Genomic DNA, 14,202 nt, shown 5'->3' on the forward strand with positions numbered 1-14,202 from the left:
AAAACAAGCATGCAACCCTCCACCATACTTTACATTGTCCTCAATGTAAAGATATATGGCATGCAACACAAAATTGGAGAACACAAATTTAAAGAGGAGGTTTATACGACTTTCCTAAACATGGAGAGTGATGGTGCCGCTCTCAACATGTGTGCTATTCATCAAAACCATAATTTCTTAAACACGGAGAGTGATGTTGCTGCTCTCAACGTGCTTGCCAACTCCAAGCACCCACACAATCCCTGAGATGAATGGAGACACATGAGTAAAGCTCAAGAAAATAACAAAAATATGGACTGAAATAGAATAACTGAAAAATAAAAAACCAAAATGTCAATGTAGGAGGGGACTCCCCTTGCTCACTAAACTATAAAGTTCAACAAGTAAAAGAGAACAACAAGACATTAAAATAAAGATAGACAACTGCAGCTGCGCGATAATTGGAAACTAAATGATGTTTCTCGCAAGGACTATTTCCCTCTGCCATTTATTGATCAAATGCTAGAATGTTTGTCTGGGTACAAGTATTATTGTTTCCTTGATGGGATGTCCGGATATCTGTAGATTCTTGTCACCACTGAAGATCAAGGAAAGACCACTTTCACATGCCTGTTTGGGGCGTTCTCTAACAGCAGAATGCCTTTTGGCCTATGTAATGCCTCAGTAACTCTTCAAAGATGCATGATGTCAATCTTTGATGAATTTATTGAAGATTTTATGGAAGCATTCATCGATGACTTCTCTGTTTTTGGGGATTCATTTGATGGGTGCTTGAAAAATCTGAAACGAGTTCTTTCGAGGTGCGAAGAAATGAATTTGGTTCTAAATTGGGAGAAGTGTCATTTCATGGTAATTGAAGGGATTGTGCTAGGCCACAAAATCTCTGGTGATGCGATTGAAATTGACAAGGCCAAGCTAGACACAATTGAGAAACTTCCTTCACCCACTTCTGCAAAAGATGTTCAAAGTTTCCTAGGTATGTCAGTTTCTACAGAAACTTTATTCAAGACTTCTCAAAAATTTCAAAGCCCATGATAAGATTACTAGAAAAGGACACATCCATTAAATTAGATCAGGATTGTCTTAAGGCTTTCTAGACATTGAAGGAGAAGTTAGTCCAAGCGCCGATTGTGAAAGCTCCCGAGTGGGATCGCCCTTTTGAACTTATGTGCGATGCAAAGGATTTGGTAATTGGGGCAGTGTTGGGGTAAAGACATAATAAATTATTCCACCAAATCTATTATGCAAGTAAAACTTTAACACTAGCTTAATAGAATTACACCACCATAGAAAAAAAGTTATTGCCGATCATCTATGCTTTTGATAGATTCAGATCATACTTGGTTCTATCTAAAGTCATAGTGTACACTAATCACACATCAATCAGTTACCTCCTCTCAAAGACTGATGCAAAGCCATGACTGATTAGATGGCTCCTTTTCCTGAAAGATTTCAATATTGAAATTCGGCACAAGAAGGGATTAGAAAATGTGGTGGCAAATCACTTGTCGTGTTTGGTGCACACTAAAGAAAATAGTAGCAAACCCCAAAGGATTATTGATGCTTTTCTAGAAGAACATCTCTATTGGGTCCAAAGGGGGATTGCCCAAGATGGCGAATGCCCCTAGTTTTCCAATTTGGCAAATTATATGGTGGGGCTAGTAATCCCCTCTAATTTCTCTTACCAACAGTGTGAAAGAAATTTTTATCTAATGTTAAGCACTAATTTTGGGAGGACCCTTTCTTGTACAAACTTTGCACTAATTTTGTCGTGAGACATTGTGTCTCACATGCTGAAGGGTGGGAAATTTTGGAGCACAATCATTCTGGAACAGTAGGTGGTCATTTTAGTGTAAATCGCACTACTGAGAAGATATTAGAAGCTGGTTTCTTCTGGTCATCGCTCTTTGGGGATACTTGAAGGTTTATTGAAATTTGTGATCAATGTCAACGAAGTGGGAACCTATCCAAGCTAGATGAAATGAGACAGACTCCTATCTAGCAATGTGAAGTTTTTGATGTTTCGGGAATTGATTTCATGGGACCTTTTCTAGAATTTAAACAGAAATAGATACGTGTTAGTGGTAGTTGATTATGTGTCTAAATGAGTTGAAGCACTGGCACTTCCCACAAATGATGCAAGAGTGGTAGTTAAGTTTTTGAAGAAGTTGTTCTCTTGGTTTGGCACTCCTAGAGCAATCATCAATGACATGGGTACTCCCTTTTGCAACACTCAGTTTGAAAAAGTGATGAAGAAATATGGGGTAAACCATGTGTTTCCACTGCTTATCACCATTAAACAAGTTATCAGGTTGAAGTTAAAAATTGTGAGCTAAAGAGAATTCTCGAAAAGACAATACATCATAACTGGTGTGATTGGTTAGAACGATTGGATGATGTTCTCTGGGCTTACAGAACATCATATAAAACGTCCACCGGACATACACCATATCTTTTGGTTTATGGCAAAGCGTGTCATCTATCTGCCGAGCTTGAGCATCAAGCATATTGGGTAATTAAATTGTTGAATTTGGATATGAAGAATGTACAGAAAAAATGGAAGTACCAGTTGAATGAATTAGAGGAGCACAGATTGAATGCATATGAGAATACACTCTTGTACAAAGAGAAAATGAGAAGAATTCATGATGATCACCTCAGGAAAGAGAAACAATTTCAAGTTGCGAAGCAAGTTCTCCTTTTTAACTCAAGGTTGAAGCTTTTCCCTGGAAAACTCATGTCTCATTAGTGAGGACCCTACAAGGTCAAGCAGACATATCCTCATGGTGCATTCAAAACCCCACTAAGGGAACATTTATGGTCAATGGTCACCGGATGAAGAATTACGCAATTCAAAAGGGAGTTCCTCAATCTACAAATTGTAATTCATTTTTACATCATGAATCCCTCTGTTAAATAGGTACATCAAGCTAGTGACATTAAATAATCGTTTCTTGGGTGGAAACCCAAATCATCTTGTTTTGTCATTGTTCATGTTATCTTGTTTTAGTCATTTTCCTCTTTGTTTTATTTTTTTCATCCTTTATTGCTGTGGTTTGCTTTAACTTGGGTCTTTCGGTGTGTCTTTCTATTCTTTGGGTGAGTTGGTTTCATCTTGCTTGTTCTCGTGTCTTCAAATTGCTTGCGTTGGAGAAGGAAAACCCTTGGCCTAGAAATTTTGTTGGCCAAGCACAGCATAGCACACCCCTGCTTGTCCTACTGATTTCCATTGGTTCTAGTTTTTGAAGCATTCTAGGTTAAGCATGGGATAAGCATGGGTGTGCCAAGAGGGTCAGCATGGACATCGTCTGATTAGCACGATCGTGTCTTGCCCCTTTGAAACTTTGGGGAATTCTCATGAGATAATCAGGAGGAGGGACATGCCCTAAGCACGATTATGCTTGCCCCGGTTTACATAGCCTAACCTTATTTCTCAGAGCACGAACGTGCTCTAGGCATGCTCAGTCACAACTATTCGCCTTCTACCTGTTCTGTTTCGGAACTCTTACCGCGCCAGTCGCACTTCTTCTCTCTGACACTGGCCGTTCACCTCCCCCTGTAGACCCTTTTTTGTCATCACCTTTGTTCTTTATTTCTGCTCCTCTCCTTCTTCCATCACTTAGCATTTGTTTCCAATAAGTTTCTGCTCTATATCTGTTTTTTGATTGGGGGTTTTAATTTTTACTCTTGTGATTTACAAGTTGTTTCACTCTTTATTGTAGAACCCGACCGATTTTCTTTGAATTTTTTTTTTGGGTTCTTGAGCTTGGGGAGTAAGAGCTCGTCGAGAACGATGACTACCCTGATCACAATTGTGTTCTTTCGGTTAATATCATTTCACTCTACAGGAAGTACGCCCTTGTTTCCGGGGTCGAGCACGTTCGAAGTACTCCTTGTACAACCATGTTTATTTTTGTTTCTTTTGCATTTATGAATTAAACATACTTGTTTTTCTTTTGCGAATTATGCCAAAGATGAATGCACCAGTGGCAAACCATTCCCAAATTGCAAATTTATCAAAAATGTTACTAGCAGCTTTCACAAAATGAATTTGGGACCATGCGTACTATTGATTGGGAGGCGTTGAACATGTCTGGATTACACAAGGGTTTTGAGTAATTATTGCAGGTTAGAGCCTAGCATCAACCTGGCGTGAGCCAGTTTATCATGAATTAGCTCTTGAGTTCCTCTCCACCTTTAAGAGGCTTCGGAGTAACAACGATGTTTGGGACAAACCCATGCCATTTATTTCCAACTAGGTGGATAGGATCATTATCTAAGTTACACTAAGTTTACTCTCTTCTTGGGTATCTATGATCGAGACTATACTATGACCGAAGAGTATTGTAATCTACTTTCTTCTCGTCCACCTGGGGAGATGCAAGCAACCCATTGGAGGAGGTTGAGCAACTGTCATCAACCTTTTAGGCTGAGTGTTACTACTGTAGCATTCCTCAAGTCGCCCACGCTCAGATTCATCCATCATTGCTTAGTGGCACCATCACTAACCAGAATCGATTCACCAGCAACATCAACCTCCCTGAGTTTAGCTACTTATTGAGCATGCAGGATCAGGTCCCTCTCTACCTCGGATTCGTTGTCGCCACTTCATTCCAGCACCATGCAAATGACACTTGAGCACACACGATCTTCGCTGGTCCGTATATCACCAAACTTGTTAAAGGAATGGGTCTCTTAGGATGCATGCATCACATGACTCTTATGGGTGGATTGAACCCTATCTCCCTCTATAGGCTACAAAAGATGGGCATCGCTGCTTCTCAATACCTTGTGGCTACCGAAAATCCCCCAGAGAGCACTTTGTTGTTACAAGTGGAGCCCCCTAGCATTCAATGGTTGGGAAGGAGCCTGTAGCGTATCACAGATCATCTTGCAGTTGGTTCTATCTCCCAGTCAATGATCTTTACCTAGAGAGCAATCCCTCTTGATTACTGTAGCTTTACTTTCCCTTCTTGTATTTGCTTTTATTTTTTTTCTTTATAGTCAGTTAGCAAGGGAACTCTCCTTCTACATTTTGGTTTGCTTACTTTTGCTATGATTTTATATTTTGCTATTCTGTTATCTTTATTTTATTATATGTTATTTTGATTTCCTTTGGTTTTACCTGTGTCTCTCCACTCATCTCAGGGATTGTGTGGTTGCTTGGAGTTGGAAAGCACACACGTTGAGAACGTCACCATCACTCTCCATGTTTAGGAAAGTCATTTCAATCCCCCTTTCCTTTTTATTTGTTGTTCTCAATTTTTGTGCACATAACATCAATTTCTACGTTGAGGACAATGTAGCATTCAAGTGTGGGGATGGGTTGCATGCTTGTTTCTCCTGGGATGAGTGACTTAATAATGATGATCTATGATTATTTTAGTAGAAATTCTTAAACTTAGGGGGACACATATGTTTTAACGCTTGTTGGAACCAAATTGTAGACTCACTCTTACTTCTAAGACCAAAAACTCAATCAGTCTGCCCTAATTGTGGAGCCACTTTGTTTAGGATAATAACCTCGCTATCCATAAAAAAAAATTGGGAAGTAAAATTCTTTAATTGAATGCCCTACAAGTCTAGTTTTGTATTTTTGTTTTAGTAAAAAGATGGTAGAAAGAGCTATTACCCTAGTAGAGTGAAATCCGCTTTTGAGTAGTTGAATTTTGGGCATTACAAGTGTACATTTGATGACCTACTAGGAGAAAAGGCTACCTCTAGGGTGTATGAAGCTATTACCCACTATTTTTATTGAAATTGAGGTCTAGGGTGTTAGGTTGGCTCCTCGAGACTATGGGGCTCTCAATCTAGGGTTGTGCACACACACACAAGGTCTTTAAGTAAAGGCGTAGTCTTTTGTTGAGTATTCATTTTTTCAATAACTTCTACTGTACCCTCTATGATTAAAAATTTATCATTTCCCTGAGATAAGAAGTGACGCACTCATCTGTTCTTCTATCGAGCGATGTGAGATTGCTTAAGGACATGCAATGATTCAAGTGTGGGGATATTTGATGAGTGCATTCCATGTCACATTTATTTACCCTTAATTCATTATTTTACTGGTCTTTTAGCATAATTTTGTGTATATTTGGTGCTATTCTGGGTATAGTTACTCCTTATGCATGATTTTGGGGTTTGAAAAACTTTGGAGTGAAATAAGCGATAAAACGAACGAAGAATGAAGATTTTTTTACTAAGTGCTCAAGCTGAACACATACAGAACACGATCATGCTATATCCCACTAATTATCTATGCCTGAAGGATCGACCAGTAAAAATTCAAGCAGGGGGGTTGTCACGTCCCATCCTGTGGGTCCCACACCTGACATACCGCCACGACAACCTAGGGGAGGTCAAACACCTGCCTCAACCCTAGATCGCCATAAGGCTATCATGTTCCTTGTACAATATTCTATAACAACAAGAAATAATTTAACAATGAGGACATACAACAATATTACTACACAAGAACAAAATTGTAACACAAGATAAAAACATGGATAATCACAACATAGAAAGGCATAACAATAAGGATAACATCCCCCAAAACACTAGGTATAACTTTCATACAACACATAGTCCTGACTGACACAATTAGGAATATCCAAGAGAAGTATAACCAAATATGAAGGTATAACATCCTAGTGGATCCTTCTAATACATGCCAAAATGTTTTAGGTATCATACACAGCTTAAGAAAATCACAAAATAAACTCTACCAAGCACTTCATGCTTTACTACGCTATTATGCTATCACCTAGGAGGGAAAAGAAGAGGGATGAGTAACTAAGTTACTCAGTGAGGGGCTAAACATGGGACTACATCTCATAAATGATTGAATAAAAATAAAATGCCAAAATATGCTTCAATTCTCAAAATATTTAAAATACTTTAGATAGCAAGTATAACATAAGAAATGCACAATAAACACCTTTTACATAATCACGAAATCCATACGAGTATGGAAATCTAAATTTAAACATTTCTTTAATAACTCATAGTTCAAAATATTCAGAAATAAATAAATCAACAATTTAAAATAGTCAATAATATCACAACTAGCCTTGAAAAACCTCCATTCGCTAACCGTGGCCTCGGTGAGGTTAGGAGCCACCAAGATGCGCGTATCTTGGTGTTAACCATTGGGGAATTCGTGTGGTGACTCCGGGCACCCAACCCTGCACATCTTTCAGGCTCTCTATGAGGCCCTTGAAATGTTGAAACCTCACCTGAGTACTCCACGCCACCCCAACTAGGTCGGCCCATGGAAATTCTAGCCCTTACTTTAGTAGGTATGGGGATCCCCCCATGTCACCATCAAAACATTTAAATAACAATCCAGCCCGTAGGCTCAATATACACATCAATATAATAGCATAAGTCTCATCAAGAGATCACATGTTTTCATGTAAGAAACTTTCACTCCAAGAGTGAATAACTTGATTATAACATCATCAATGAAACCATTTTCATCAAGAACATATACAAGAGTATTCTTTGAAAATATACTTCGAATATAGCACCATCACAAGGAAATTCATTTTGGTCCATACATGCCTTTTTGGTCATTATGGCAAGAATATCAAGTCTTTTGAAAATACAAAACTTGAAGACATATATTTCAAAATATAGGGTTTTCAAACCAACAATCATGAAATAGGCCATGTCATAAATCATCTTGATTTCTAGATCACATGGAAAACATTTCAAGAGTTTTAACAACAAGAAGTTTATTATTCAAAGGCAAGAAAATTAAGTATTAGAAAGCATGCATGATTTATAGCCCATGATTTAGTAAATCCCACTCACAAACTTGGCGAGATAAAACACCCCGGTGTTACTTCTTCACTTGCTCTTTCCCCGTCATTGATGTCTCACCTCCTAGAAGCATTTGAACAACCAAACAAGCAATGAAACCTCATCAATGACTTGATCAATTGAAATGAAGAACAATGCTCAAAATGGGAAAACGAGTGCTCCTAGGGTTTTCTCAAATCTCAATGGATTCAAGGTTATACTACTTCAATCTTCTTCTATTCTTTAAATCCAAACAAAACCCATGATTATTCATCAATAACTTCAAATAAAATCCAAATAAGAGATAGGGAGAAGAATAAGATCAAATAAAATGCATCCTTACCTCAAAGCTTCTTAAAAACCTTAGGAAAAGTACTTCTCAAGAGAGGAAGAAGAGATCTTTGAGTTTCTTCTTGATTCAAGGCAAGGGATGATGGGTTTGAGAAGTGGGGATGAAGGTTCTAGAGGAGGAGGAAAGTGGAAGAGAAAAGGTCTCAAGGAAAGGTGCAAAAAGAATGAGAAAAATACGAGAAAAAGGGCTTTTAAACCCTAAATTTATGGCCCATAGTATGAACTAGTTCAAAGTTTCTTGAATTTTCATACCAGGGTCTATCCAGCCCATATAGACCCCGGTATGCCCATTCAGCCTATACTAAAATGTCTCTAAATAACTTAATTGGTGCACGATTGACCTCATTTTTGTTTCTAATGACTTGGGACACTCTTAAGCACACTCCCACATGAAAATTACTCAAGAAAACACATTGAAACATGAGGGAAATAAAAAATATACATATATATATATAAGTAGAATTACCATAGGGGTGCTTTTAGGCTGAACACGGTCGAAGCATGAGCGTCCTCCTCCCCCTGATTATCTCAGTCTTGAAGTATTTTTTGATCAATAGGAGAAGCACGTTTTGCTTGCTCTTAGCATGGTCGCGCTCAAGTGAAGCACAGGTTGAGTACGACTATGCCCCCTCCCACTAGAAAATCTAGGTGAGCACTTAGCCAATTCACTCAAAACCCTAACCAAGAAAACATAGTATAAGCACAACTGTGATTAGCATGTGTCAAACCCGAAATCAACCCTTTTAACTCCACATTCTAAGGTTTCACTCATCTTTGTTCGGGGATTCTTCTCTCTACATTGAGGACTTTGAGAAGAGCAAAGATCAGGCTTCACCACACCTTCTATGGGGATCAAGTACAAGTTGGAGGTGAAAGGGAAGTTGGGTTCACATATCAGAGCTCGACTAGGAAGATCATCTTGAGAAGGAGGGAGTCTTGTCTTCTTCCTTTAGCTCTTTCTCTTTCTCGTCCTTGTTGTACCCGTCCATGAGGGGAAAACTCCACAGTGCCCCAGGATGTGAACTATGATGCTTTGTATGCATTGACTACTTATCTTTAATGTCTACGAAGTTCTTTCAAATTCATGTGTTTAATCTTGTGTTACATAACTTGATATGTTAGATTTGCATAGTTGCTTTGGTAAAACTCGGTGTATGGATTACCATACTTGTGATTGCTTTTATGATTGCAAAACTTGATGTGTTTGAAATGCACGGTTATCTTGGCAAAACTTGGTGTACTTGAGAACCATAGATGCAACATTGCTTGTAAGCACACACTTGAACTTTAGAATGTAGCTGGTAGGCTTTAGAAGCAAGTCAGCGTACTATAGCTCATAGGAATCATCCTGGGACATTGCTCTCTTGTTGTTGAAAGCCTCGTTCCTAATCCATCTTTTATCTGCACCTATTCCTTCCTTCCTTTGTATGCTTTTTTATTCTTAAAACTAACCCAATTCTTCTTTAATAAGACATCAGAAGAAGAGTGAGTACTTTAAGTTTAGTTCATGTGGTTCGACAACCCGACCCCTCATGGGGTACCACTGTATTACTTGCGTGTGACCCGTACACTTGCGGAGAGCACATCATATACACAAAAGTATGCTAAAGGACAAGTAAAAGAATGAATTGAGACCAAATAAACATGATATAAAATGCACTCATCAACCGTCTTCTATTTTTTTGGTTTTGAATCAAAACCCTAATCATATGTGATAGGCTCCAACTTGGTGAAAAAGGAGGAGGCCTAAATGATGGCCCGATCTTCACGGCGTAGGATCTAGGTTGAGGGATAACTAGCTGCGAAGAGTTCGGGATGTATGTGACCGGTAGGTTGGGGGGAGACAATCCGAAGCTTCAAGAACTTTGACACGCTGTCCGAACAATCACCTGATCATAAACCAAAAACTTATCCACACAAAACGTCTAGAAGCATAGAGCACGAATTAGGAGAAAGAAGAAACTTTCCTCTCATGAATCCGGGAGAACTCACAAGAACAGTGGTAGTATGACAACTCTTATTTTGTGAAAAATAATCAAAGTTCTATCTTTCAAAAGAGAAGATAGAAGGCTATTTATAGCCGACATAAACTTCGGATACAAGAAAACTATCTTACTAATATTGGCTAGGGAATAAATCTAAAAATAGAAAAATAAAAAATTGCTAGGAAAACAATCTAGAATAGGAAAAATAAAATTGGCTAGAAATTTGATTTCCTGATTGGTTGGGATTTGATTTTGTTTCCTTCCAGAAATTGGATTGGTTTAGGCAAGAGATATTTTGGGTCGATTTGTCATAAAAGGAAATATCTCCCTTTGTTTGCATGGGGCCAGCGAAGATAGGCATAGTTTTCTTCTTGGGCTTGCATGTAAGTGTGAGGCCCACATGTGGCATAGCTCTAAATGCTTCTCTCTTGCTATCCTCTTGTTTGACCAAGTCTGAAATTATGTCCTCAATTTTGGTACACCTAAGTACAATTAAGGTAGAAAAAATTGGAAACACCACTATATCAATATAATTTAAAAATAAGCTTAATTTAGTGTTCATCTGGTTTTGGTTTTTTTTGGCACGGGTTCGTGTAATTGGTCCTTGATATGCTTTCTCTTCTATACCAGCTGAAGTATTACTATTTATAGGTGGTGTAGTAGGCATAGGCGTGATGTCCTCATCACTTGACTTCCTTTCAGAATGTCTCCAATTTTTTAGTCAAAACCCTAATCCTATATTTTCATTTTGGAATGTCTCCTATTTTTCTATTTTTAATCAAAATAGTAATCCTATGTTTTTTTTAACTAATGTATCTTATTCTTGAATTAGAAACCTATCCGATTTTTTTTTTTTTGGAATGTTTAATATTTTTGAATCAAAGCCCTAATCCAATGTTTTCTTTTCGAAATATCTAATTTTTTTTGCATTAGAATCAATACCATAATCCTATGTTTTATTTTTAGAATGTCTCCAATTTTTGAATTAAAACTGTAATCCTATGTTTTCCTTTTAGATTGTCTCCTATCTTTCAATAAAAACCGTAATCCTACATTTTCTTTTGGGAATGTCTCCCATTTTTCAATCAAAACCCTAATCCTATGTTACCTTTTTGAAATGTCTTCTATTTCTTTTCGGAATATCTTCTATTTTCAAATGAAAACACTAATCTTGTGTATTCTTGTTGAAATGTCTCCTAATTCTATCTTTTCAATCGAAAACATAATCCTAAGTTTCCTTTCGTAAGGTCTTTTATTTTTGAATCAAAACTCTAATTTTATGTTTTCTTTTCAGAATGTCTCCTATTTATTGGTTTTGAATCAAAACACAAAAGCTAAGTTTGCTTTCCGGAATATCTCCTATTTTTTCATTTTCAAACATATGTTTTCTTTTCAAAATGTCTCGTATTTTTTTAACAAAACATTAAAGCTATATTTTCTTTTCGGAACGTCTTCTATTTTTACATTTTCAAACAATACCCTAATCCTATGTCTTCTTTTCGGAATGTCTCTTATTTTTCAATCAAAACCCGAACACAATATTTTAATTCTGGAATGTCTCATATTTTTTGAACCAAAACCTTAATCCTATATTTCCTTTTCAGAATCACTCCTATTTTTCAATCAAAACTCTAATCCTATGTTTTCTTTGTGAAACGTCTCATAATTATTAGTTTTGAATCAAAATTCTAGTCCTATGGTTTCTGTTCAGAATTTGTCCTATTTTTGTATCAAAACACTAATCCTATGTTTTCTTTTCGCTATGTCTCATATTTATCAGTTTTGAATCAAAACACTAATACAATGTTTTTTTATTTTTGGATTGTCTCCTATTTTTTAGTCAAAACCTAATTCTATGTTTTCTTTCTAGAATGTCTCCTATTTTTTAATATAAACCCTAATCGTATGTTTTCTTTTAGGAATGTCTTCTATTCTTCTGTTTTGAATCAAAACCCTAATACAATGTTTTTTTATTTTTGGATTGTCTCATATTTTTTAGTCAAAACACTAATCCTATGATTTCCTTTTGGAATGTCTCCTATTTTTTAATGTAAACCCTAATCATATGTTTTCTTTTAGGAATGTCTTCTATTTTTCAGATTTGAATCAAATCCCTAATCCATTGTCTTCTTTTTAGAATGTCTCCTAATTTTTATTAAAATCTCTAATCAATTGTTTTCTTTTCTTAATGTCCATATTTTTTATTTTCAATCAAAAATCTAATCCTAAGTTTTTCTTTCAGAATGTTTTCTATTTTTGAATCAAAACTGCAATCCTATATTTTTCTTTTCAGAATGTCTCCTGTTCTTTGGATTTCAATCAAAACATAATCCAAAGTTTGCTATTTAGAATGTCTTCTATTTTTGAATCAAAACCCTACTCCTATCTTTTCTTTTCATAATGTCTCGTATTTTCAGTTTTGAATCAAAATGCAAGTGCTACGTGTTCTTTTCAGAATGTGTCCTCTTTTTTGGTTTTGAACCTATGTTTTCTTATCGGAATGTCTCCTATTTTCCTGTTTTGAATCAAAACCTAAATGCTATATTTTCTTTTTGGAATATCTCCTATTTTTGTCTTTTGAATCAAAACCTTAATCCTATGTCTTCCTTTCAGAATTTCTCCTATTTTTCACTCAAAACCCTAATCTTATGTTTTCTTTTCAGAATATCTCCTATTTTTTTATTTTTGAATCAAGACCCTAATCCTATGTTTTCTTTTTGGAATGTCTTCTATTTTTTAATCAAAGCTCGAATGGGATGTTTTCTTTTCAGAATGTCTCTTATATTCGCTTTAGAATCAAAACCCTAATCTCATGTTTTATTTTCAAAATGTCTCCAATTTTTAAATTAAATAGCTAATCCTAAGTTTCCTTTTTGGAATTTCTCCTTTTTCTTTTAGTAAAAAAACTAATGCTATGTTTCATTTCGGAATGTCTCCTATTTTTGAATCATAGCTAGAATGGAATGTTTTTTTTCATAATGTCTCTTATATTTGCTTTAGAATCAAAACCCTAATCCCATGTTTTTTTCCAGAATGTCTCCCAATTTTAAATTAAATAGCTAATCCTATGTTTCCTTTTTGAATTTCTCCTTTTTCTTTTAATAAAAAAACTAATCCTATGTTTCGTTTTGGAATATCTCCTATTTTTCGATTTTCCAATCAAAATCCAAATCCTATGTTTTCCTTTCTAAATGTTTTATATTTTTTAATTAAAAACATAATCTTAAGTTTTATTTTATTAATGTCTTCTATTTTTGAATCAAAACACTAATCATATGTCTACCTTTAAAAATGTCTCCTATTTTTCAATCAAAACACTAATACTATATTTTTTTTTTCAGAATGTGTCCTATTTTTCAGATTAGGATCAAGACCTTAATAATATGTTTTATTTTCAGAATATCTCGTATTTTTGAATCAAAACACTAATCCTATGTTATCATTTCGGAATGTCTCCTATTTTACAATCAAAATCTTAATCCTATATTTTGTTTTTGCAATGTCTACTATTTTTGAATAAAAACTCTAATCCAATGTTTTCTTTTTGGAATGCCTTCTATTTTTCAGTTTCGAGTCAAAACCCTAATCCTATGTTTTTGAAGAATGTCTCCTACTTTTTAATGAAATCCCTAATCCAATGTTTTCTTTTCTGAATGCCTTTTATTTTTTAATCAAAAACCCTAATCCTATGTTTTCTTTTCTTAATTAAAGCACAATCCAAAGTTTTCTTTTCAGAATGTCTTCTATTTTTGAATCAAAACAGTAATATTATGTTTTGTTCTCGTAGTGTCTCCTATTTTTTTGTTTTGAATCAATAGCCAAAAGCTATATTTTCTTTTAGGAATGTCTCACAATTTTTTTTCAATCAAAACCCTGGTCCTATGCCTTAGATTCGGAATGTTTTCTATTTTTAATCAAAAATCTAATCCTATTTTTTTCATTTGGAATATCTCTTATTTTTTTTTGTATCAAAATCCTAATTCTATGTTTTTTTTAAAAGTCTCTTATTTTTTAACCAAAACCCTAAGATTATGTTTTCCTTTTGGAATGTCTCCTAACAATC

General features: G+C 35.6%; 1 protein-coding gene across 1 annotated transcript; it reads left to right on the forward strand.

Moving 5' to 3' along the window:
* The first annotated feature begins 846 nt into the window (after positions 1-846).
* Positions 847-2,749, forward strand: LOC120273132. The gene is made up of 4 exons (XM_039279778.1): positions 847-976; positions 1,800-1,886; positions 2,116-2,264; positions 2,312-2,749. Exons 1-4 carry the CDS (start codon positions 847-849, stop codon positions 2,747-2,749), a joined length of 804 nt encoding a protein of 267 aa, XP_039135712.1.
* Positions 2,750-14,202: the final 11,453 nt, after the last annotated feature.

Source organism: Dioscorea cayenensis, chromosome 12, assembly GCF_009730915.1.
Source record: "Dioscorea cayenensis subsp. rotundata cultivar TDr96_F1 chromosome 12, TDr96_F1_v2_PseudoChromosome.rev07_lg8_w22 25.fasta, whole genome shotgun sequence".
NCBI classification, from domain to species: Eukaryota; Viridiplantae; Streptophyta; class Magnoliopsida; order Dioscoreales; family Dioscoreaceae; genus Dioscorea; species Dioscorea cayenensis.